At 41.1% G+C, this 25,913-nt stretch overlaps 1 protein-coding gene across 1 annotated transcript in view; it reads left to right on the top strand.

Moving 5' to 3' along the window:
- Window positions 1-25,913, top strand: part of igdcc4 (immunoglobulin superfamily, DCC subclass, member 4) — a 128,835-nt gene that overhangs the window by 68,578 nt on the left and 34,344 nt on the right. The window contains exons 5-8 of the mRNA XM_067971416.1: window positions 14,359-14,493; window positions 17,477-17,632; window positions 18,113-18,523; window positions 19,714-19,878. Coding sequence (XP_067827517.1) covers window positions 14,359-14,493; window positions 17,477-17,632; window positions 18,113-18,523; window positions 19,714-19,878 — 867 coding nt within the window. The remainder of the gene's footprint in view (window positions 1-14,358; window positions 14,494-17,476; window positions 17,633-18,112; window positions 18,524-19,713; window positions 19,879-25,913) is intronic.

Below are 25,913 nucleotides of genomic sequence, written 5' to 3'. Positions count from 1 at the left end.
AACTGGAAAATGCAGTGGAAGTGATGGGGGGAGGGGGGGTTGTTTTTGTTTTCTTTGCTTTTGCTCTTATGCTAGTGCTTACATAATATGTGAGCTATCCACTGTGATATCACATGTCCTATGGAGTGCCGAATCCTATCATCTCTTGTTAATCTTGACTAATGCAGTCCAAAATAAGTCACAACAAAAGAAAATTGATAAACACTGTTTCTACAAACCTTACGTAAAAATGTTCATCGCTAAAGCATCACAAAATAGAGTTTAGATGGGTTCCACTAATCAGAATTGCAGAGTTTGATGTATATGAATTTCATATACTGTGTAATTCTACAATTATTTGTTTGTTTATGGGATGTGGGTAACGTTGGCAATGCCACATGTATTGCCCAACCTAGTTGCCCTGAGAAAGTGGTAGTGAGCAGTCTCGTTAAACCCCTGCAGTGCTTTTGCTAACGTTGTTCCCAGGATGGTATTACATGGGCAATTCCAGGAGTTTGACAATGAAAGAATGATGATATTTGTCCAAGTTAGGATAGTGTATGATGTGAAGGGAACTGGGTGCTGATGGTATTCCCATGTTCGTGCTGTGATTGTCCATCTTGGTGGAAGAGGTCGCCAGGCTTGGAGGTGCTATTGAAATAAGTTTGACGAGTTGCTGCAGTGCATCCAGCAGATAGTACAAACTGCAGCCACAGTGCGCCAGTGCTGGAGGGGTAGAAATTGGGTCCAGTGGTGGGGAGCTGATCAAGCTGCGTTCTGGATGGTGTTGAGCTTCTTGAGTGTTGTTGCGACTGCACCCAACCAGGCGATTGAATTACATTCCTGACTTGAGCATTGTAGATGGTGGAGAGGCTTTGAGGGGTCAGGAGGTGAGATACTTGCTGCAAAGTACCCAGGCTGTGCACTGCTTTTGTAACCATGTTGTTGATATGGCTAGTCCAGTTAAACTTCTGGGTAATGGTAGACCCCAGGATGTTGATGGTGGGGGATTTGGCAATGATGATGATTTTGAAGATCAATGAGAATGGTGGTTGAGCCTTTTTATGTTGGAGATTCATTGCCTAGCATTTACGTGGCACGAATGTTATCTTGACCAGATCCTGCTGAAGGCACGTGTGGACTACTTCATTAACAGAAGAATTGTGAATGGAACTGAACACTGTAGGATCATCAGCAAGTTAAGATTTATATTTTAAAGTCTATTTTACCATGTAAAATTAAAAGAGAGGAAATTCTAGGGGCTAATGCTTTTATAAAGCACTGCTCTTAGATTTGTTCCACGTGGCAGTTGTCTTAATCTAATGTACATGGTTTTAAAAAAAAATCATATTTGAAGCGTTTCTTCATGGAGATAAGAAAACCTTATTTTTGTGTTGGAAACGGTCAAAGGAAGATAGTTGATGTCAGCTAAGAGTATTGCTGTGGAGCTTATCTGCTACCTGATCAATGCAGTGGGTGTAGTTTCAGACCAAATTTTAAATTATCCTCTTCTCTCTCCAGTTTTGCAGTTTCCAGGAAAACCCTTTTTTATATATAATAGACTTGCAAGAGTAATTTCTCCATACTAACTGTAAGCTGCTGTTTTAGTAGTTTCTTTTGCAGCTTTTTAAAAAATCCCATAATTAAGGTTATATAACATTTAAACAAAAACCTAGTGTTTGTCGAATAATCTAATACAAGTGAAGGTAAATAAATAATATGTTTCTACTTTGCTGGATTGCCAGGAAGATTGAGCGTGTGTACGTTTAGCTAATGCATTTAACTGGTATTGACTGGAAATTCTTAGGTAATATATATTGACATCTGTGTAATAGAACAAAAATAACTGCTGTTAGTTTGTGCAATTTATGGCTAAACGAGATTTACAAGTTCCCATTCTTACTGCATGGTTTTTCTTTAAAAATAGCTGATTTAAAATGTGTTATTTCACCAAATCCTTTCTTAAAATGGTATACATTCAAAAATTCATAAGAAAAAATCACTTTCATTGATTTTTTTTTAAATTATAGTTTTCGTTGACATTTCTCCCATACAACAGTTTTATTGCAGGTAAGCATTCAAAATCCAATGGCCATTCTTTTTGAGAGAAAGAAGGAAAAAGATATGTAGGCTTTTTCCATGGCTCTTGTATCCCTCAGACGCTCCATGTATAGCCCCCTGCTCGCTCTTATTCTATAACACCAATATAACTCTCTACATACCACCTCGTGCGTTCTACTTATTGTCAGTCTCTTCATTCAATCTTCCTCTAATCATCTGTAATCTAAATACCCCATCATGCTATTAACATTTTTCTCTATTTCTCTATTTCCTTATTTCTGCTAAACTTCAATTGACAGAATCGGCCCTCCCAAATCATGATTTATTTCTTCATACATTGCCTCCCAGGTTAGATTTCAAGTATTCTGCTTTATGTCTTACTGATTTAGAATCCAACTGGCAATCTTCCCTAGCCTGCAGTATTATATTTGTTCCACTTAAATTGGAGGAACTATCCTGCTGTATCAGTGGTGTAAAAATGTTATTTATCCTTTGTAAACACCAGTAATACCATTCTACTATTCCTATTTCTTCTTTTGTCATTGTGCGGAGCTGGTACTGAATTTTGCCAGGTGGTGATGTCATCTGATCTGCATGCAAGATTGATCCAGATGCCACTGTGTAGGATTCACCATGGAGCTGTTTTATCAACTGAGTGGCTCCCCACTGAGCAGAGATAGCTGGTTGAGGAGAGAAAAAAAACTATTGACAAGAATGTCTTCTACCTGCTAGACTTTTAAAGCCTCTGAGTATTACTTAGAGAGTGAGAGTGTACTTTCTCTGCCCTACACCCTTTCCTTTAATAAGATAAACTGTATAGGGCCCGGAAATCCACTGGGGTTCCGCCGCTGTCCTGCTGTAACTCCCTGGCGGAATCTATGAGAACGTGGAAGAGACCTGGTTGCACTGGGTCTCCATTGTTTCCGGGAGTTTCCATCGTGCCTCGTAATGGGTGGAACGCCTGCCCAATCCTTAAAAGGCAAATGTCAAGAGGATGGAGCCAGGGGCAGGGAGTTCCCGATAACCTGGCACAACCAGGACCTGCTGTATTTCTGGAGTTGAGATGTATCAGCTTCCGGATAGGTGGAAACTTGCCCCACTGGTGTGGTCCAGGGCAGGGAAACAACTTTTGGGTGCTAGAATTTCTGGCCGAATGGTGCAGGTGGGCGCTGGGGATGACTCTGTTGTCCGACCTCCAATCTTGAATGAGCTGCAATTTCCACCAGCTAAACATCGGCAAGAACAAAACCACTGTCTTTCACTCCCACCGTAAACTCTGTACCCATGCCACTGATTAGTATCTCACTTCCCTGCCACTATTTCAGGCTTAATCAGATCATTCGTAACCTATGCAACCCAGTGATCCAGTCCATTCTCAAATACTTTGACCTTGACTGTCCTCTGCCAGCACCACAGATATCCAATCTATTTCTGGGGAGGCCTTTGGATGTTCAGAGGGGCTGACTGCAAAGAAGTACTGCCACCAGCATATAATTACAAAGCCCTTGTGCTGAAAAACTGAACAATAAAAATGATATCCTGGATAGGGTATAAGAAAAATCCTGTTGTAAGTAGATGATCCTTTTCTCTGATGTAGTCATCATCTGGGGGTATATGTGCACAAATCGTTGAAGGTGGCAGGGCAGGTTGAGAAAGCGGTTTAAAAAGCATAAGGGATCCTGGGCTTTATAAATAGAAGGAATCTTGCAACACCAGGTTATAGTCCAGCAATTTTATTTTAAAATCACAAGCTTTCGCAGATTATCTCCTTCGTCAGGTGAGTGAGTGAGTGAAAGGTTCTCAAATCGCATATCTTATATTAGGCTGGGACACGCTCACACCAATCAAAGGGGAATACTTTAGCAGTCAAGGACATTCAGCTACCGATCTTCGGGTAAGCGTTCTCCAAGGCGGCCTTGGATTTGAGAACCTTTCACTCACTCACTCACCTGACGAAGGAGATAATCTCCGAAAGCTTGTGATTTTAAAATAAAATTGTTGGACTATAACCTGGTGTTGTAAGATTCCTTACATTTGTCCACCCCAGTCCATCACCAGCATCTCCACATCATTTATAAATAGAGGCATAGGTACAAAAGCAAGGAGGTTATGATGTACCTTCATAACACACCAGTCCGGCCATAACTGGAGTATTGTGCCCAGTTCTGGGCACCACACTTTAGGTAAGATGTGAAGGCCTTGGAGAGGGTGCAGAAGCAATTGACTAGAATGATTCCAGGGATGAGGGACTTCAGTTATGTGCATAGACTGGAGAAGCTGGGGTTGTTCTCCTTAGAGCAGAGAAGGTTGAGAGGAGATATGATACAGGTATTCAAAATCATGAAGGGTTTAGATAGAGCAGATAAAGAGAAACTGTTCCCACTGGCGGAGGGGTCAAGAACCAGAGGACATAGATTTAAGGTGATTGGCAAAAGAACCAAAGGCGACATGAGAAAAACGTTTTTACACAGCGAGTGGTTGTGATCTGGAATGCACTGCCTGAGGGGGTGGTGGAGGCAGATTTAATCGTGGCTTTCAAAAGGGAATGGGATAAGTACTTGAAGGAAAAAAATTTGCAGGGCTACGGGGATAGGCCGGGGGAGTGGGACTAGCTGGATTGCTCTTGCAGAGAGTCGGCACGGACTTGACAGGCCGAATGGCCTCCTTATGTGCTGTAACCATTCTATGATTCTAACTTTTTGCTCTGACACAATTTTTGTGTCTTTTTTTAAAAATCATTTTGCTACGCTCATTGCTGTTCTGAACTATTCCTTGATGTTCCTCCTGAATTTTAAATACACACTTCATGCTACTCTTCCTCCATGCATCCTCACTGTGTTGCAACGAGACTCATTGCTTTGTCTTCTAATTCATTCTTTCTGAATACCTCAAAAATATTGTACTCCTTGCCTCCCGCAGTCTTTCTTTTCCTATTACAACCTCCAGAAACATTTTCTCCCTTCCTCTCCCGAACACACCACTACTTAGTTCAGTTCAGTCGGTGCCAGTAGCCCTCCTGTATCTCCCATGTGGCTCTTCTTTGTGTGAGCCTAGACACTTTGTGTGAGTGTTGCCAGGCTGTTTGATCGTGTATAACATCATAGCCAAGCCTAATCCCGTTCTTACCAAATTTTAACATGTACCTTCCAGAAGAAGTAACTAGATCAAGAGCAGTAACCCTGAACTCAAAGGACATGAGCACATCATCTAGGCTGATACTTCACTGTGGTATTAAGGGAGCACTGCATTATTGGAGGTGCCATCTTTTGGATGAGATGTTAAACCGAGGTCCCATCTACCTGTATAAGCGGATGTTCAACATCCTATGACACTATTCAAAGAAGAAATGGGAGTTTTCCAGAGCCACTTAAAAAAAAAAAGTAACTGGCCATATATCTCTTTAACTGTTTGTGGTATTTTGCTATGCCATTTTTGTCTATGTAACAGCAGCGACCGTATTCTAAAAGCAAAGCACTTTGGTTCCTTCCTTCTTTATCAGAGCTCATGGAAACCATTTGTGAATGTTGCAAATTCTCAATTACATCAACATTATCTAGTTCCCAGTTAGGTATCGAAGCAAATAGTTTAACTTGTGAAATTGAATCATTCTCTTGTTATCTGGAAGAAATTCAGAGCAGAAGCTCCTTACATCAATGAGAGAATATTTTGGCCTGAAAAGTTTGAATATTTGTGCATAGTTTTGTAAAATTATTAACTGTGTGCATAAATACATCTTCACTGTCAATACCATAGCCATCAATGCCAGGTTAAATCACAAATTAGTCAAATTGCCATCCTTCCTTTGCTGAATTGTTAGTTAACTTCTTGATACTACAGTAGGATATGACAACAACAATAATTTGCATTTATATAGCGCCTTTAACCTAGTAAAATGTCCCAAGGCGCTTTACAGGAACGTTATCAGACAACATTTGACACCGAGCCACATAAGGAGATATTAGGACTGGTGACCAAAACTGAGAAGTTAGCTTCTTGTAACAAATCTGAGCTGCTGAAGCTGATGTGTGACATTAGAAGACCATACAACCTAGACACAGCATATTAATGCATGTTTGAGGCCCAGCCCAAAATGCTTCTTTTTTTTTCAGCCTGTAACATTTGAAATGAATGTTAAGGTTCTCTTATTTAAATTTCAAAAGACTGGTCCAGAAATGTTGGTGAGAAGTCTTACTGGCTCAATTAAAAAGGGAAGCTCAGGTGACCGCAAATTTTCTTTTCTAGCCTGCTGTCATACTTGAAATTTTTTTAAAACTTGTTAAAAGAAATCATATTCACAAATTCCGTGAAGCATGTTGTTCTTGATGACTTAATCGGGTAATATATATGAAGACATATGCATACAAGGATATTTGTTGACGTCCACATGATGAATGATGGAGTGCATCTTTATCGTAATGGCCACAGGCTGTTACAAGCTTCGTGGTCCATAGTAAATATTCTCTTGGGTTTAGCACCACCAATCACTCCTGTAAGAGGACCTTGCATTACCTACAATCTGGAGAGCACCTTTACTGCCCAATATCTAGTTAAATGATAGCATGATCCGGGAATTTTAACTAAAGATCCCATGTGTGTATTGGATACTCTGATCACATATGTGCCATCATGTGCATTCTACTGTCTTTTTGGAAGGCAGACTGAAGAGCATTCTAGTGAGCTGAGGTCGATTGTAAATGAACATGCTGGTTTATTTTACATGAAATATATGAATGAACAGACTACAGTTTTCCAGTGAGCTGAATATATTTACTACCCCTCCTTTTTAAAAAAAAACAATGCAACTTTGCTCCTATTATGGGCCAAACTCACTTACAAGTTAACATTCTCTGAACTAACCATCACTAACCTTTTCTTTTATAGTCTGTATGTTCCTGTCTTAGCTTTCCTGGCTGTTTAGAGACCGAGATCTTGCTATTTCTCACTTTTTCTCTCGCTGTTCCAGACTGTCCTCTCTAGAGACTATGAGAGAAACAAAGGCGGTGTATCTCTGCGAGCAGAATCTACTTTCATGGCACTCTCATAACAAATTAAACCAAAATCAGTTCTAAGCCAAATAAGTATAAATCCCATTCGCAGTTCCATTCGCAACCCCTCAAATAATGAAGCAGTCCGAGCCCGCATGCAGCAAGACCTGGACAACATCCAGGCTTGGGCTCATAAGTGGCAAGTAACATTCGCGCCAGATAAGTGCCAGGCAATGACCATCTCCAACAAGAGAGAGTCTAACCACCTCCCCTTGACATTCAACGGCATTACCATCGCCGAATCCCCCACCATCAACATCCTGGGGGTCACCATTGACCAGAAACTTAACTGGACCAGCCATATAAATACTGTGGCTACGAGAGCAGGTCAGAGGCTGGGTATTCTGCGGCGAGTGACTCACCTCCTGACTCCCCAAAGCCTTTCCACCATCTACAAGGCACAAGTCAGGAGTGTGATGGAATACTCTCCACTTGCTTGGATGAGTGCAGCTCCAACAACACTCAAGAAGCTCGACACCATCCAAGATAAAGCAGCCTGCTTGATTGGCACCCCATCCACCACCCTAAACATTCACTCCCTTCACCACCGGTGCACTGTGGCTGCAGTGTGTACCATCCACAGGATGCACTGCAGCAACTCGCCAAGGCTTCTTCGACAGCACCTCCCAAACCCGCGACCTCTACCACCTAGAAGGACAAGAGTAGCAGGCACATGGGAACAACACCACCTGCACGTTCCCCTCCAAGTCACACACCATCCCGACTTGGAAATATATCGCCGTTCCTTCATTGTCGCTGGGTCAAAATCCTGGAACTCCCTTCCTAACGGCACTGTGAGAGAACCGTCACCACACGGACTGCAGCGGTTCAAGAAGGCGGCTCACCACCACCTTCTCGAGGGCAATTAGGGATGGGCAATATATGCTGGCCTCGCCAGCGACGCCCACATCCCGTGAACGAATAAAAAAAAAATCCCAAATGTTAGACTGAAATCACCGAAGTAAACATATATGTTTTTAGAAACCTGTGCCCAGTACTTCTAAAGCAATATACAATGTGAAAATAATTAAAAGAAATACATCCCTTAAACTTGTGTTATGATGGATACCATACTAGTCAACCCTGTCAAATGCCATGTGCTATTTTTCAGATCCATTAGTGCCTTTCCACATTTTATATAATTAAATTTTATGTAAATTTACATTCATAATTGGCACGTGGTCTCAGAACAACATGAATGATTAAAATATTGTAGCTTTGTTTGTGTGTGTTTTTTTTTAAAGTGAAACAGTGGTCTGTAGCTATGCTAATTTTCCTGAACAAATTTTAGAACCAGCATGTAATTGAATGCAGTCTAAGTATTGTCATTGATCAGTAGACTAGATTATCTAGTTTATGGACTCCATTGGGAATTCACCCAAAATGCCTCTTTGTCTGCAGTAGATCTAATTACATGTTTCTGGCAAGTAAAATGAAATTAAATAGGAAGGATATTATCCATTAATGACAGTTATGTACAAAGCTAGATGACGGATTTGTTGAAAAGGTCTATTCCTGAATGTTTATAACTTCTTTAAACAAATACCCACATTTATTTTCTGTACTAACTAGTTAATCTCCCATGGCATTGCCTATAGTGAGAGTTGGAGTCTGTTGTTTGTGTCTGCAATGTCCTGTTGACACTATTGTCTCCAGTCTGCTATTCTTGTGCTACTACTCTCCCTTCGTGTTCTCCTTTCGCGTTGGTGAACTAAGTGCCATAATGGGGCAACTGGGTGGCATGTTGACTGTTGTCCATACCGCGCATCGTTCTGCCACTTGTAACACACTTACATTGTGTGAGCTTAGAATGTGCACTTCACTATTCACAACTCCAACACCAACCTATGGCATGTCATCTCCCCAAAAATCCTATTCACTGTAGACTGTGAAGAAACATGTCCCATGAAAGCTGCTGGATTGTTGTAAAAACCCAAATAATTCATTAATAGCCCTCAGGAAAAGGAACCTGCCACCCCTACCTGGTCTGGTCTTTGCATGGCTCCAGTACCACACTACATGGTTGACTCTTACTGCCCATGAGTAACTAGGGATGGGCAGTAAATGGCTTGCCAACTTCACACAAATCCGAAGAACAAATGAACAAAACATCTTGCAAGTGAATGATTAAGTTGTCACTTTAAATAATAGTTATCTTTATCTCTCAGTGCTTCAAGTAATACCACTAATTTAGCTACATGGACATAGAAATGTATCATTTTCATCCTTGAAAAACAATACAATCTATATTGTTCATTATCTGGCTGCAGCCCAATTGTGAAATGCTTCTGTTGAAGGTGTGAAATTGTTGACAAAAGTCAGAGAAAAATTGTACTTGCCTAATATAAGGAGTTTTATTCTTGTGCATTTAATAATAGACTGCACTATGTTTTTAATATGGGCACTGATATTGTGGCTAAGTACGTAGTTGTGTTTATAACCAGGCTGGCAGCAGGAAGCCTTCGTGGAAGTAATAGGCCCCAATCTCAGTCCTAGCCTTTCCTGAAAAATAGCAATATCCTATCACCTCTGTTTCTCATGTGACCAGCAAACAAGATGTGAGCTAAGATGCCAGAGGAAAGAGTTAAATATTGAAGAACTAAATAGATATTAGACAAGGGAAAGAGCAGGAAGCAATGAAAAAAAGAACTAGAAAAAAGACAAGACGGAGAGAATGAGGGAGAGGTAGGAAAGCAAGGTTCCCCACCAATAATCTCGGGCTGCACAATACAGCACAAAAAAAAACTCTTGTCTTTATATGCAGTTAACAGATCTCCTATTTTTATTGGAAGTAGGCCATTTTTTATTGGATGCTTTCCATTATTAGAATAATTGGCTGTTGATATTGGTTGATAACACAGTACTAAACTTGCATTTTAATTATTGGCAATTTGGCATAATTAGTAAACTCTCACTGGGCTACAGTGTTGTTGACTGCTGAGCATAAACAGCATGTATAAATGTGTAATATTCACAGCCTATTAGAAATAAGAAAACAGATTATGGTAATGGAATAAACTGTTTGTTCCATATCCTTCACACACAGTAGCTCGTTAAATTCTGGAGAAGCCAAGGGCTGAGTATGTAAATATAATAAAGAGTATTCAGCACAGATTTCAGAAGGGAAAGTCATGCTTGACCAACCTTATTGAATTCTTTGAAAAATAACAAAGAGTAGACAAGGGTAATGCAGTAGATGTAATCCATCTGGATTTTCAAAAGGCCTTCAATAAAATACCGCATTATACATTCATGACCAAGGTCAGAACATGTGGAGTCAGGGGACAGGTAGCAGAATGGATAGCAAACTTGCTACGAAACAGAAAACCGAAAGTAGCTACTCAGTCTGGCAAAAGATGGGAAATGGTGTTCCACAAGGATCGATGCTGGGACCACTGCTGTTCGCAATTTGTATTAATGATTTTGGACTCTGGAATCGGAAACACTATTTCAAAATTTGCTCACGACACCAAATTGGGAGGGGGGGGGTGTAGTTAATACAAAGGAAGAATGCATCAAAATGCAAGAAGACATTAATAAACTTGGAGAATGGGTGTGTAATTGGCAAATTAATTTTAATATAGATAAGTGTGAGGTGGTGCATTTTGGTAGGAAGAATAAGGAAGCCACATACTGCTTGTTTAATAAGAGTCTAAATGGGGTAGAAGACCAAAAAGATCTAAGGGTGCAGATACACACATCACTAAAAGTAACAACTTAAGTTAATAAGGCCATAAAAAGGCAAACCAAGCACTGGGGTTCCTTTCTAGAAGGATAGAATTGAAAAGCAGTGAAGTTATATTAAACTTGTTTAGAACCATGGTTAGACCACACTTGGAATATTGTGCACAGTTCTGGTCTCCATATTATAAAAAGGATATGGAGGCATTAGAGAAGATGCAAAAAAGATTCACAGGGATGATACCAGAAGTGAGAAGATATAATTATCAGAAAAGCTGAACAGGCTGTGTCTTTTTTCTCTAGAAAAAAGGCTGAGGGCTGACCTAATATAGATCTTTAAGATAATGAAAGGGTTTGATAGGGTAGACGTAGAGAAAAAGTTTCCACTTGTGGGGGAGTTAAAAATTAGAGGTCATTAAGATAGTCACTAATAAATCCAATAGGGAATTCAGGGGATACTTCTTTACCCAAAGAGAAGTAAGAATGTGGAATGTGCTGCCACAAGGAGTAGTTGAGGCAAAAAGCATAGATGCATTTAAGGGGAAGCTAGATAAGCACATGTGGGAGAAAGGAATAGAAGGGTATGCTGATAGGATTAGATGAAGAGGAGTGGGAGGAGGCTCCTGTGGAGCATAAACACCGGCATAGACCATTTGGGCCGAGTGGCCTGTTTCTGTGCTGTTGACTCGATGTAACTCGATACAGGAAAATATGACGTTGCTGATGGACAGTTGTATAAAGCCTTGAAACTTGTGCTATTGTGCCACTTTATTATTCCCCAGCTAAGGCCCAAATATTTGGGTCAGAGTTTCCAGCCATGAATGAGTTAGATCAGATGGTGTACTGATCATTTTGTTAATTAATCTGACCTTTTCTCAATACCTAAGGTTATTAGCACTGGTCAGCACCAGGTGATGAATCTCCAGGAATATAATACCAGGATGTTGTTTTCAGGGTGAGCATTCAAAAGAAAAACTATGGTCTTTGGGTTATATACTAATGACCAATTTAGCACTGACCAGGTGGCCATATAGCGTCAAAAACAAAGAGAACACAAAGGTTAATGCACAAATAGAAATTTTACACTCAGCACAGTGTGCGTGGTCCAACTGGGCTGATGCTCGTTATGACATTAAATACTTCTCACCTAAACATACTGTGACTAGTCAAATTTGCCTTGGCTTAACGAAACAGTTCATAAGAAATGGTTACTCTGTTTCTTTGATCCCTTAAGTACAAGGGACGCAGATTTGAACGTTTATGGCGCACAACTATTAAACTGGATAGCCCGGTGGTGAAGGATAGAATACTATAGCCTGGTCTTCAGTTGCTTCCAAACCTTTATTCACAGAGATCGACATTACACCCTCACCACACCCTAGATCAGTGCTCTTTTATAAATGGATCCAAGACAATTCCCAATTGAAACTCACCATCTGAATACAATTAACACTAATTGATAAATCACATGGATACAATTAACACCAACTGGTTTAGCCATTCATCGCTAGCTCTGGTTGGACCACATTAAGCACTGTTGGGTCCTACTCTCCTCTGTTTAAAACTACTCACTACTTCAGGATCATCCTGGAATGCAAAGATAACCCTCGTCTTTTCTCCACTACCAACCGTCTCTTGAACACCTCTCTCCTGCCGCCTCCACCCTCCCAGCCCCACAGTGCGAGGAGCTCATCGACTTCTTTGTCACTAAGATTGAGACCAACCATTCAGCTGCCTCTGCCGCATCCCTCCCTTCCCCTTGCCTGCCCTTGCCCTGATCTTGTATCTTTCTCTAGTTTCTCTCCTATCTCCTCTCATGCTGACACCGAGCTCATCTTGTCTATGAGACCCACCTTCTGCTCTCTCGACCATATTTCCACTAAACTGACCACTCAACTTCTCTTCTTGGCCCCCATGTTAGCTGATATTGTAAGGGTTCCCTCTCCTCAGGGAAGGGGAAAGTGCCTATCAAATCTGCCATCACCACCCCCCCACCCCCACCAAAAAAAACCAACCTTTGACCCCCTCTGTCCTTGCACAAGGCATCACAATTGTATGGCACAAGGTGGATGGACCAGTAGGTCCTTTCCTGTCTGTCATTTTTCATATGTTCGGATCAATTTAGTGCAGAGCTGTATTTGTATTGAAAATTTTGTTGCATATTTCAGTGGCTTTACACAGAAAACTGCATTTATAACATTCTAGTGGATTTACACTGAATATTGTGGTTTCCAGGCAGTAGTGCCGTTAAACTACAACTTGATTATACGTGTTAATGTATTATCTCATTCTGCTTTAGTTATAGTGCATTAATGTAGTTACGCTGAAAGATCTTTTTGTAATGTTCTAGTCCATTTGCACTGAAAGCTGTATTTACCATGCAATCGGGTATTTACACTGAAAGCTGTGATAACTGTAATCATTGATCGTTAAGAAATTAAGCTAGTGAGTAGAGCGAGTCGTTTGTTCGGTGTCACGTGTTGTAGAACACAAAAAGCGTATAATTAAATACTTTAGAGGACAGTTCGCATTTGTCTAACACTTGGAACACACTCTTCAATACAGTATGGTATTTCTCAGGAAATATTTTAGGGAGTATTGTGGAAATTTGGTGAAGTAAAAACATTAATTACATCTAATTGATAAGAGCTGCATGCTCTGGTCTCTCGTAGCATAATAGTTGAGAATTATAGCGTTCATTAATATGCTGTGATAGTTTGAAGGAAGTGAGGTGCATAATGCTAATAGCTTATGCGCATATGTACAATTCTAAAATTGTCGGCTGCTTAAAGGAAAGTAGTCTTCCAGGAACTATATTGGGAAGAATGATTGCACTGCACAGCAAAAATAAACACTAAATCCCTTGCAGATCAAAAAGCATTTTTCTGCCTCTTTTGCTGGGAGAGAGGGGACGGGTGTGGATTGCTTTCAGCATTCCATTTCGCTGTAGTAACGGGTCACGGAATAGGAGAATAACTGGACCAAACTGCAAGATCTGATGATTTTTCTCATAAGGTTTATTCCTTCAGAAAGCTCTGTTGAAAGAATCAAAGTGATGATACTGATTCTATAAATCAGCTAGCATCAGAAAATGGCAATTTCTCATTTTGACAGTCAAGTGGAATTGCTGCTTAATTTGCCAGTTAAAGATTAGTATTTTTGTGATGGTTTAGTGGTACCTGCAAAGTATTTCTTGTAGTTGATGCTTGCAGAGATGTAGCGCATATTTACATAATTAGTGCAAGTGTTTTTTGTAGCGTTAGAGCAAGTTTAAGTATTTGCAAGTGGTGCTTGGGAGGACAGAATTGATACTTGTGATGACACATGGGGATTAAGTATCTGAATGATGCTTGCAAGAATGCAGAGCAGGTTTAAATATTTCTGATGCTAGTGATGCATGTATTGAAGCACAATGTGTGAGTTTTTGATAGAAGTGCTGCTGATGCATTTTTGTCTACATTTTGGAAGAGGCAGGATCGTTGCATGTAAATCAATTAATTAAGGTCTTAATTTGTTTTGGCTAAAGGACAATAAATTTGAAGAAGAAAATTTGTGTTTTTTTTGTTTGTATCTAACTCTCTTTTCTTTTTAGGATTTAAATCAATACCTGCAGATGTGGTCATCATTGCCCACCCAAAGAATGTGACTGTTATAGCTGGCCAGACTGCCATTATGGAGTGCATGGCATATACTAATCCAACACCATTTGTTTCTTGGATTCGGCAGGGTGAGTTAGTGAAACTTCAACAGGAACAAAGTCAGCTCATGATGCGAGTTGAGGCATTACTTAAGACAACTGTGTTTAATAATAGAGCAGTACAATTAGTCGCAACAAGAGGAGGGACAGGCACCATTTCTATCTCAACATTTTTGATTTCCACAACCTATCACCTTACTTTACCATTCCCATTCCAGTTAAAGATTTGTTTTTTTTTCCTTTTCTGCCTATCCCACTCCCATCAGACAGGTTAATATCAGCTTCACAAAAGATCTGAACAGGTTGATTAAAAAGATCCATAGAAGATTCTAGCTCAATCTTTAAGGAATACAAATTTGCATTAATAAAGCGTCTTTCACATCTTCAGGATGTTTCACAGCCAATAAATTACTTTGGATGTATAGACTCTTGTTATGTAGGCAAACACAGCAGTTAATTTGCACATAGTAAGATCTAACATAGCAATTAGATACAAGAATGAAAATGGATATTTGGATATAATGTACTGACTGATTTGTGGTTGTGCTGTACGTTTCATTCAGACCAGTTTACTATAAAAATCATTAATAATGAAAATAACCATCTGAATTTCTAAGAACTTTATTTACTGTTTTTAAATGCAGAATGGCAGTGTACCAACATTCTCCATCAGAAGCAAGAGTGAAAAAGTATACTGTACTGTCAGTTTGGCTCAGTAGTAGCAATCGTGCCTCTGAGTCAGAAGGTCATAGGTGCAAGCCCTATTGTAGGATTTGAGCATATAATCTAGGCTGACACTTTAATACAACACTGAGGGTTGCTGCATTGTCTGGGAGACTGTCTTTTGGATGAGAGAATAAACCAAAGTCCCAATCACCTGTTCAGGTGGACGAAGAGGGGGGTAATTTTCCTGGTGCCCTGGTCAACATTTATCCCTCAGATAACACCGCCGAAACAGATTAATTGATCATTTATCTAATTGCTATTTGTTAGACCTTACTATGTGCAAATTAACTGCTGTGTTTGCCTACATAACAAGAGTCTATACTTCCAAAGTAATTTATTGGCTGTGAAACATCCTGAAGATGTGAAAGACGCTTTATTAATGCAAATTTGTATTCCTTAAAGATTGAGCTAGAATCTTCTATGGACCCTTTTATCAACCTGTTCAAATCTTTTGTGAAGCTGACATTAACCTGTCTGCAATGTTATGTTAGTTCTTACAAGAGCTGAAGTGTGTCATACTTTGAGTGGAATTATAAAGAGCTGTGAGTTCCAAACTTTTCTATGTTAGCGACCCACTTGCAAATGTTGACACTGCCAAGAAGCCCCTTCAATTATTGACATGCTTTCTGGGAACCAAAAACAATTGTATTATTGTCCCAAGTCAACAAATACAGAATACTCAAGATATGGTTGAGGTTATAGGAAAAAAAGAAAACCTTTAACTGGAATGAGAATGGTACTTAGAATAATGGGCAAACTACACAAGATGAAACAAAGTGATCACTTTCAGTTGCACACAAATACTCGGCAGAAAATGTGTAGTAATTTATAAATGTAATGTTGCAGTTCTGAATTTTTGCCAGAGGAGAGTGCTGGAGTAATTATAGTGCTCTCTTGGGACCTCCAGTGGCAGAAACTGGACATTACTTAGTACTGGATAGATTTATGTTTTGCCTCAGATCTGGAACATTTCTTTGTGCACCCATCGTCCATTTTGCACGGAGAAATATCTTTTAACGTAATTAAGTTTCATTGGTTGAAGGCCAGCTGCAAAGCCTTTTTTCAGCCAATCGAAAGTCCAGACACTGAAGGTTGACCTGATTGTGCAAAAGGCATTACCAAGTCAGTTCCTGACTTATAAAATAATGTCACGTGTGGAAGGGCTGCTGATAACTGTGTGTACTTCTCAGTAACCCCTAAAAAGGAGAGCGTGCCCAGAGGAGTAAATGTGTTTGTGTCATGCTGAGGGTTAATATTTTTCAGAACCTGGTGTGCATACCATACTGATTTGTGGAGAATCATACACAAATACAAATAAGTTTTGGAGGTACTGGTGCTCACTGCAATGTATGCAACAAGAGCACTCTGCATTGTATTCTGTGTATTATTTGAATGCACACAGAACTGAGATGCAAGTGTAGGTTTTATGGTTTCCCTTTTGCAACTGGCCTGAGTCAGGATATCTTCTACAAATAGACCTGCATAAGTACTAGTAATTTCTGATTGGATCTCTTGAGTCTGCTGGCAACTCTGAGGAATTCTGTATTCCCTAAACCAACCATCTTTTGAAATATTTCAACTCATTCTCAATGCAAAAAATCTCCCAATATTATCGGGTCACAATTTGTGATCTGAAAGCTTTTCAAAATTGTCAGTCCAGGGAGACTGGAGATTCCTTTGATCTACTGGCAGTCTAAGGTTACAAAAATTCTTTTGTAAAGTTAAAGGTGGAATATATATACATACATAAATAAACAAAACTTGTACCTTAAGATTAAGTTATTTGATGTTGTGCTCAGTATTGGAGAATCATGACAGTGTTACAGAAGTTTTCACCAATGTTTTTCATTGCCTACGTAACTGTTACTGCAGTCCAAAAGTAATAATTTGTGTGAAATATTATGTAACCTTTTGATGACATGATGAGGCACTGTATAAACATAAGTATTATTACCATAAATTAATCTTCAGATTTCAGCTTTTTATTCTCGAAGTGAGTGCAGTGAAAAACTTTGTCTATCTTCAGTTACCAACAGTAAGCAGGGGATTTCTGGGGTAACTGGTACTTTTTGTAGTATTTTTCAATTGAAAATGACAGAATTGTAATATACACCAACTGGTTTAATACCTCAGTCAGCCCTGATTGAGTCTCAGATTTTTGGAGATAGGGGACAGTGAGTACATTGACTACTATTGGCTGTTGCTGGAGTTTGCTCCAAAGTAAGCTGTTCAATGAACTGCTCCTTTTTATGTAACTGATATTTTTCACTTTTTGCTTTATGTGCAGATGGTAAACCCATTGCTACAGATGTCATCGTAGTTGGACGGACAAACCTTATGATTTCTCACACGCAACCATACCACTCTGGTGTGTATGTCTGCCGTGCCAATAAACCCCGGACCCGGCAGTTTGCCACTGCTGCTGCCGAGCTGCGAGTGCTAGGTGCATATATGTTTACACTTGTATGCTAGAATATTTATTGTGATGTACAGTTTCAATTGTATGAAATGCAGAAGCAATGGCAGCCCATATTCAAGTGCATGTGAGTTGCACGTACATGTAACAGTTTTCTTTTAAACACAGCATCAGTATTCAAAATAGGCTGTATCTGTAACAGAATGGGAAGTTATAAAAATGAATTGTAATATTGAACTTGTGTGCAAGAACTAGACTGATTGCTATAATAAATGTCACTGAAAACTACAATCACATTTTCTTTAACAACGTAAGCAGCCCATTTTCTTCAATGATTCTGTACATTAGATAAAATTTTGATTCAATTCTGTTTTTTTTGGCATTAGAAATTTTATACGGAAGGATCATTTTTGTGGATCTAGGATAGCACATTGACAGTTCTGTCTGACATTTCAAACACAAAAGTTTGAAAATAGAAGTTTCTGAAATTCCATTCTTCTTTTCCAGCCCCACCAATGATCACACAATTTCCTGAGACAATCTCCCGCATTCGAGCAAGCACTGCCAGATTTGTCTGTAAAGCCGATGGTGAACCTGCCCCTGGAATTCGCTGGCTGAAAAATGGAGAGGACATCTTGTCTAATGGCCGCGTGAAGATCCAGAATAGTGGTAGTTTAGTGATTAATCAGATTGGACTGGAGGATGCTGCTTACTACCAGTGTATTGCGGAGAACAGCCTTGGAATGGCGTGCACTACAGCCAAACTTGCTGTGACAGTTCGAGAGGGTTTGCCCAGTGCTCCCAAAAGCGTGTCTGCCACTCCTTTATCAAGTACTGCAGTACTGGTGTCCTGGGAGCGCCCAGAATACAACAGTGAGCAGATTATTGGATTCTCCCTTCACTATCAAAAGGCAGTGGGTAGGTGTTCAAAATTTGTTTTGTGTTTGTGAACAAATGCCTCCATGCATAAAACAGCGCAGATTAGAGCTAACTTTTCTGGAGCCAGCCAACAAGCAGTGCTTCAAAAATGCTCTTCTGGGTGATTTTGAAGGTTGCTGGTGCAAACCTACGAGGTATATAGTAACTTTTCAGGTCGGTGGTCAGGCCCAAGATGCTGTTAGTATCTCTAAATAGCCAGATAGATCTGTAGTTGAATATTTCAGTTGCCCGTTTGTGGTCCGAGTCATGCTGATGGGAAATTCTTAGATGCCAGGAGAAGAAAATACAACAAAAGTTTTAAAACTTTGGGACTATCTACAAAAGTAGCCCCATCATTTAAACTTAAGTGGTGCTTTCAATAGATCATATTTGTTATGTCCGAATAAATACTCAGTTTGGTGCGGTAGTAACTAACTACTTTTATTTCCAGACTCTCTAGAATATTCCCGTCAAAGAATAACAAAAGTACAAGGGAAGTGTAATTGGTGCAATGTGCTTACTCACATCAAGGGCCATCTAGTGTCCAGTTAACAATATGCAAATGCCATACATATCAATATTATTGCAGCAGTCTGTTTGCTGTAGCTGTTCTGGAATTCAAAACACGTAGTGCTATAGGAATCATAAGAAAGCTGATCATTTTAATGTCTGCCATACGGTTAGCTTCTGCAGGTTTGATAGTTTTAATTTATTGAAACCAAAAAACCTGATTATGTGTGATAACTTTAACAATGCCATGAAGCGACAGGTTGAAATCTTTAAATGTAAACAGTGTCAATGCAATTGAAAGGAAACGTTGAGAGAGAAAAATGATGTCTTTTGGAAAATTAAAAAATCTTTAGGAGCATTGGTAGTGTCATGATATGTTAATCATCAACAGGGTAGAAACGGGTACATATGCTGAAAAATTAGATCAACTAAGTGGCATGTAATGAAGACTTCCATAGAATCCCCTTCCCAGTATCCTCCCACCGCTGTTCAGTATGCTTAACGTTCTCTTTGACTCTATGTAAGGTTTATATATTTCACAGGGTTCGTGCTAAATTAAATCTCAACCTGACCCTGTCGAGCAGTTCAAATGCAAATCAATAGTACAGCTTATTTGTGTTATAGTATTTGTTCTTCATCTTGATCAGCTCAGCTCCTAGTTACATGATCTTTTTCTGCAGGTACAAACAATGTTGAATACCAGTTTGCAGTGAATAATGACACGACAGAACTTCAAGTGAAAGATTTGCAACCAAACACTAATTACACCTTTTACGTTGTTGCTTACTCCCAACTTGGTGCCAGTAGGACCTCACATTCTGTCATTGTAGAAACTATGGAAGACGGTAAGCGCAGTGGGTGTTGTATTTGTTTTTTATAAATAATCAGTATGGTCCTGTCAGGGAGTTGAACAACGCAACTTTCTGCACCCAATTCATAATGAGGCTCTATCTCCCTATGTAAGTTTCCATATTCAAATAAGCATTACTTCCTGAGAGAATGCAACATGGTTAAATGAGTACAGAATCATATAAATTACAGAACAGAAGGAGGCCATTTGGCCCATTGCACCTGTGGCTTTAAGTACTGCCAATTCGCTGCTTACCACATTCTGTGAGGGAACCCAAGTAAATACTGCAGCATATTCCCTGCTGAACAGGCTCATTGAGGGACCCTGAATAAACATGGCATATTGTCTATCGACCAGATTTTGTGGGGACCCTGAATGATCATTTGTATTAAATTAATTTAAAACATTTTTGAAAGCTTTTTTTAGTGTAAAAAGAAAGAACTTCTATTTATAAAGTGCCTTTCACGACCTCAGGACCTCCCAAAGTACAACTAATAAAGTACTTTTGAAGTGCAAGAAACGTGGCAATTTTTGCCCAGCAAGCTCCCACAAACAGCAGTGAGATAATGACCAGATAATCTGTTTTAGTGATGTTGGTTGGGGTTAAATATTGGGCAGGGCACCAGGGAGAACTCCCCTGTTCTTCTACGAATAGTACAAAGGAATCTTTTACGTCCACCTGAGAGAGTAGGCGAGGCCTCGGTTTAATATCTCATCCGAAAGACGGCACCTCCAACAGTGCAGCACTCCCTCAGTACTGCACTGAAGTGTCAGCCTAGATTATGTGCTCAAGTCTCTGGAGTGGGTCTTGAACCCCTGACCTTCTGACTCAGAGGCCAAAGTGTGACAACTGAGTCAAGGCTGTGACACCTCTTATAGTATTTTGCATCCTTAAGAGAATGGATACATTTACATAGGTAATTATGTATTTAGAATACCTTAAATAGTTCACATTTTGGAATAAAATTACTTTTTATATTCAAGCAGTATTACTGTAAATCAAAAGAATAAAACTAATGATGATGGTCACTGTTGCTTGCTGCTGAGCTAGTTGTTTATATTTCAATTGCTTCCCCAACCCCACCTACTCACCATATCCTTCAACCCCATTAACCCTGCCTTCTCACCATAAACTGAGCAGACTCTTTCACTCTTACTCATTTAATCTATTTACTGCTTACACAGCTTGAGTTTTTTTTTGTTTTGGTTTGTTCACAATTGCTTTTAATGGAAATGAGAGAAAATGCTCGAATACATTAGAGACTGTAGATAAGAGAAGTGCACAGAACAAATCAATTAACGCTCATTTAATATTTGTGTCATTTGGGGAAATTATGCAGGTTGTCAAATCAGCACAAATGAGTTTTTAAAAGACTGATTAAGAATCATTTTAAAGTCCAGGAGTTCATCATTGAAAATATCAACCTGTTTTTGTCTTTTTCCCTAGTCTTTGGGCATCCACTGGCAGTCGGTTTGCACTCTTGACACTTCCCTAAGCACCACTACCCTGTGCTGTCTACCTTACAGCCAAGATCAATCTATCTAATGAACTTGTGTCTTGTGAATCAGTCTGATTTCTTCAGTGACAACAGAACCAGTTTCTCAAGTTAAAACGTGACAATTTGAACAACTGGTCACAATTTAATACCTCTGGATATTTTAAATACCAGAGATAAGAGACTTTGAATATTATACTTTCAATGAAGCCGTTTCTGATTTCAGAATATAAAGGGCTCCATTGCAACAATCAACAGAGTGCTATGACCTTCTGACTGCTCTTTACATGAAGGGACAAAAATTCTGCATAGATTTTGCATCAGAAATCCATTATCTTGGCCAACAAGTAATATGCAGTAGAACCTGTATTCTTTTTCATTCCTCATCCTCTACACAACGTATGACTTTCTGGAAAGGTTCTGCTGAGCGTGCACATGAAAATATTGTCATGTTGCATTCACAGGTGCTTTATCTGATTTATTCCCATATTATATAAAGCTCCAGGGCTTGCGTCTTTCTGCCAGTTCACATATCCCCAGCTAAAAATTCTTTGCTTCTGGTTTTGAACTTCTTGTCATCAAAGTTCGCGACAAGGTCTTCAGCCTCGCTAGAGGCATATGCTGGATTAGACAGACATCATAGTATCAACTACTTTGTTATATAACTGACCTGCTCAGGGTTTTGCTTTCTTCTTCAGGTTTCCCAGGAGCATAAGTTGTTACGCCTCCAAAAAATATCATATTAGACTGACCTTTTCAGGGCAAACATTCAAAAATAACAAGCTATGTCTATTGGGTTGCATGGTGACCCCAGTGACTAATACTATGCTTAATAGAGTTAGATAGAAAGCAAATAAAGCATATAAAGTCTAAATGTGACAAAGATGGAGCTCCATCTTGCATTATATCATGAAATATTTTTGCATTATAGCTTGTTCTTATGAAATTATCAGTAGGCCAATGTTCTGTGAATTTAAAATGCCACTCATTGTTGTTTCTGAAGATATTTATTTTATCTGTGCCTCGGGGCTTCGGTTTATAATAACATGAATTTATATTTGGGTGGCATGGCTTTTCCATCACCACCTCGTGTCTGGGTTTGTTGTTGGTACTATCAGCCACTTGGACTATTTAAATAGTTTCATTTGGAGCAACTGCCCCTCAACTGTAGTTTTTTCTAACCTGTTTAACATTTTTCAAGAGGCACTAATGTTTGGAATGGACTCTATTTATTGATGATGGATCTGCTTTGGTGTTCCTTTTGGACAGAGGACTTTGGGCTCGATTTTGGCGTCGGGTTTCCAGCGGGGGGGCCTGGAAAATCCCGATATCCGGTCACGTGACCGGATCGCGACGAAATCCCGGCCACTTCCGGGTACCGCGCTGACGTGCGGGGCTGCGCGCGCAAGCCCCGCTGGTGGGAATCCCGCAGGCAATTAAAGCCAGCGGGGTTCCACTTGAGTGTACTTACCTTGCTTGTTGAGGTCAGTTAATGAGCTGAATCAGCTGTCAAAAGAGGAAGTGTGGGATTTTAGGTTCAAGGCAGTGAGCTTCACACACTGGGGGAAACAGTCTCTCTCCAACCAGGCGTGTTGCAGCCAGCAGCCTGTGGCAGGTGCCAAGGTGCACTCCACGGGGGACAGCCCTCACCCACGCAGGAGGCCACCGCGTCACATAGGGCAACCCCTGCCCCCCACCACCCCCCGCCAAGCCAGAGGACAGACCGACACGAAACCGCAGCCCCAGTCCGAGGAACCACCCACCTACCCTGCACAACCCCTCAGACCAACACCTGCCAGATGGGTGGTGTGTGGACACCCTCGGAGGACGAAGAGCATGACCAGCCCCAGCAGCCTCGCAGTCCACGCCGTCCGCCGCAGAGACGTGGATCCCCCCAACACGGTGTTGTTGCACGCCCACCTGCACAGCAGGAGGGAGGGCTACCGCACAGAGAGACGCATCGCAGAGGGCACTACCCTCGCCACAGGGTCCACAGACCGAGGCGCAGCTCCCCGGACCTCTCCGAGCAGCAGTGCACAGGGAGGCGCAGATTCGCTCGACATGTAGTCGTGGAGATCTACAGGCTCTTTCATGCCGAGCTGCTCCTGGCTGGCCCCAGCACCAACTGCTTACCTGTCGCTGTCAAAGTCACCACTGCCCTCCACACCTTCTCCTCCGCATCCTTCCAGGGTGCAGCCGGCTACACCGCCGATGTCTCTCAGTCGTCTGCGCGGACGAGCCCTGCAAATACACCTGCACCTACTCTGCAGTAACACGATGGGTGGCATCAGTGGTGGGTCCTCATAGTGATACCCAGGAGCGGGCATTATTGGACACAACGGACAGGATTCGCGGAGACATGGCAGTGCTGTTTGTTGCTCTGAAATTCAATATAGGTAACACCCATGACAAACCCTCAGACACCCTTGTACACCCCCTTCATCCTCACGACACGTTTGCCTTACGCTGCCTACTGCACATATGTGATGCATGCCCTGTGGCTGCAGCACAGGTGGTGGCAGGTTGAGTGAGGCTGGCCGTGAGGGAGATGCACGAGAGGGTGAGTATGGGATGGAGCAATGAGATTGTATGAGGATTGGGTTGCGTGTTAGTGGCAGGATGAGTACTGGCGAGGTGAGTAGGTGGAGGTAAGATGAGGAGGGGGTTTGAGTGGGTATGAAGGGTGATATTACAGAATAGTGTTGGCGGTGCTGAAGGAGATGTGGGGTGGGGGCAGTGTTGTGGCAGACGGAGTGTAGGGGAAAGACTTCGTGTTCTGACTGCGGCTGACCTACTGCGGTCATTGCAGCGCCTCCTGCACTGTAAGCAGGTGGGCCATATGTTGGTGGCGCAGGTGACCCCCTCTGCCACCTCGAGCCAGGCCTTCTTGGTGGCAGAGGCAGGCCGCTTCCTCCCGCCCGCCGGGTGGAAGATCTGTGTCCTCCCCCTCCTCCTCACCCCATCCAATGATACCTGGGGTGAGGCATCATTAAACTGGGAGCAGCCTTCCCCCTGGGCTGCTCCATGCTGCAATTTGTTCCATTGGTTGCAGCATCTGTCAGTGGAGGACTGCCCCTTTAACTAGAGAGCCTCCAGCTGACAGGTCGTACTGCGCATGCGCAGCCCGACCGACGCGCAGGCCAGCGCCGTGGACCCCGGAGGAGCAGGTAATTGATTCCTATTAGTGGGTTGCCTGCCACGATCGCGCGGGCAACCCACTAATTTCGCCGAGCGTGTTGACCACGCTCCCGGAGGACCACCCGCTGGGAACCCGCAGGCCTGCTAAATTCGAGCCCTTTGTGTTTGGCAGAGCCAGGTTTGGATGGAGGGCTCTGGCCAGCATGAAGCTTAGGGCGAAAGTGGGTGTTGGATTGAGATTTGGGGTGTGTAGATACAAAATAAAGTAAGTTTAAAATTAAATGCAAGTTAAGCCGAGGAAGGGAGTATGGGGGAGGGTGGATAAGATGGCCTCCATAAATTGATTCCCAGGCTTGTGGAGGCCTTTGCATTGAAGTTGCAGACATGTGGAGTTAATCTCTTAGTCATTTTGTTTCTAGGACTATATGATGATCCACTCAGCTCAGAATTCATGACATTTAAAACAACACTATTATCAGTAGCTCTAAAGAAAGTCTCAGCCTGGTTGGCGAGTGTTATGGCAGGTGCATCACTTTTTTGCAGTGCAATTAGGCAAATTTACTCTTGCTGCTGAAAGGTTTTGCAAAATGACTAGAATTTTACGCCCCTTTATAATCAGTCAGGTAAAATCTAGCTTTAAATAGAAAACTAACCAAAATAACCAGATAAAAAGGAGAAAAACACAGATTTCAATAAGGAAGTAGAAAATTGACATGCAGTTGACATTCATGATATGGACAACAGACACAAACAATTTTAATGTAAAGATTTAATGTTTTAGAGTCGATTTAGAATCATTTGCAAAGTCTGTGTATCTTCTAAAGTGTGACAGTGCATCCCCTTTGGTTAGAGCTTATTGCTGGATTACTGGGTGGGGGGGGGGGGGAGAAATGTACCTTCAAAATAACATTTCTAGTATGTTGTGTGTGTCACCTACTTTGTGACCATCAAGTTGTTGACCTGTATCAGTTTTCTTTCTCATTGTCTTTTTATCCTTTCTATCTGGTTATTTTCTACCTTTGTTCATCAATCGTATTATGCAAAACCTTTCTCCCCAATTTAAATTTTCCCCTCGATTGTACTCCATCAAAAAAAATTACACAGTTGCATTCCACTAAAACAAAATCTATTCGATCACATTCTAGAAAATATTCTTCGATACATTTTACTAAAATTTCTGCTACACCAGTGGAGGAAATTCGGAATCTACGATCTCAAGATCTACAATACTCAATCTTCCCTCCTTCCCTCCCTCCCACCCCAACATTGCTGGACTTGGTCAGCATTTTGAAGATAACTGTCCAATAGTAGTTAGATGTCAACGTAGATTCCCCCTTCTGCCATAACCAGTGATCATCTTTCCATCCCCGAAAACCATAAGTTATGTTTAACAGAT

This window comes from Heptranchias perlo, chromosome 34 (genome assembly GCF_035084215.1).
Source record: "Heptranchias perlo isolate sHepPer1 chromosome 34, sHepPer1.hap1, whole genome shotgun sequence".
NCBI classification, from domain to species: domain Eukaryota; kingdom Metazoa; phylum Chordata; class Chondrichthyes; order Hexanchiformes; family Hexanchidae; genus Heptranchias; species Heptranchias perlo.
The sequence above is the reverse complement of the archived record's forward strand: the minus strand, read 5'-3'. Positions and strand labels throughout refer to the sequence as shown.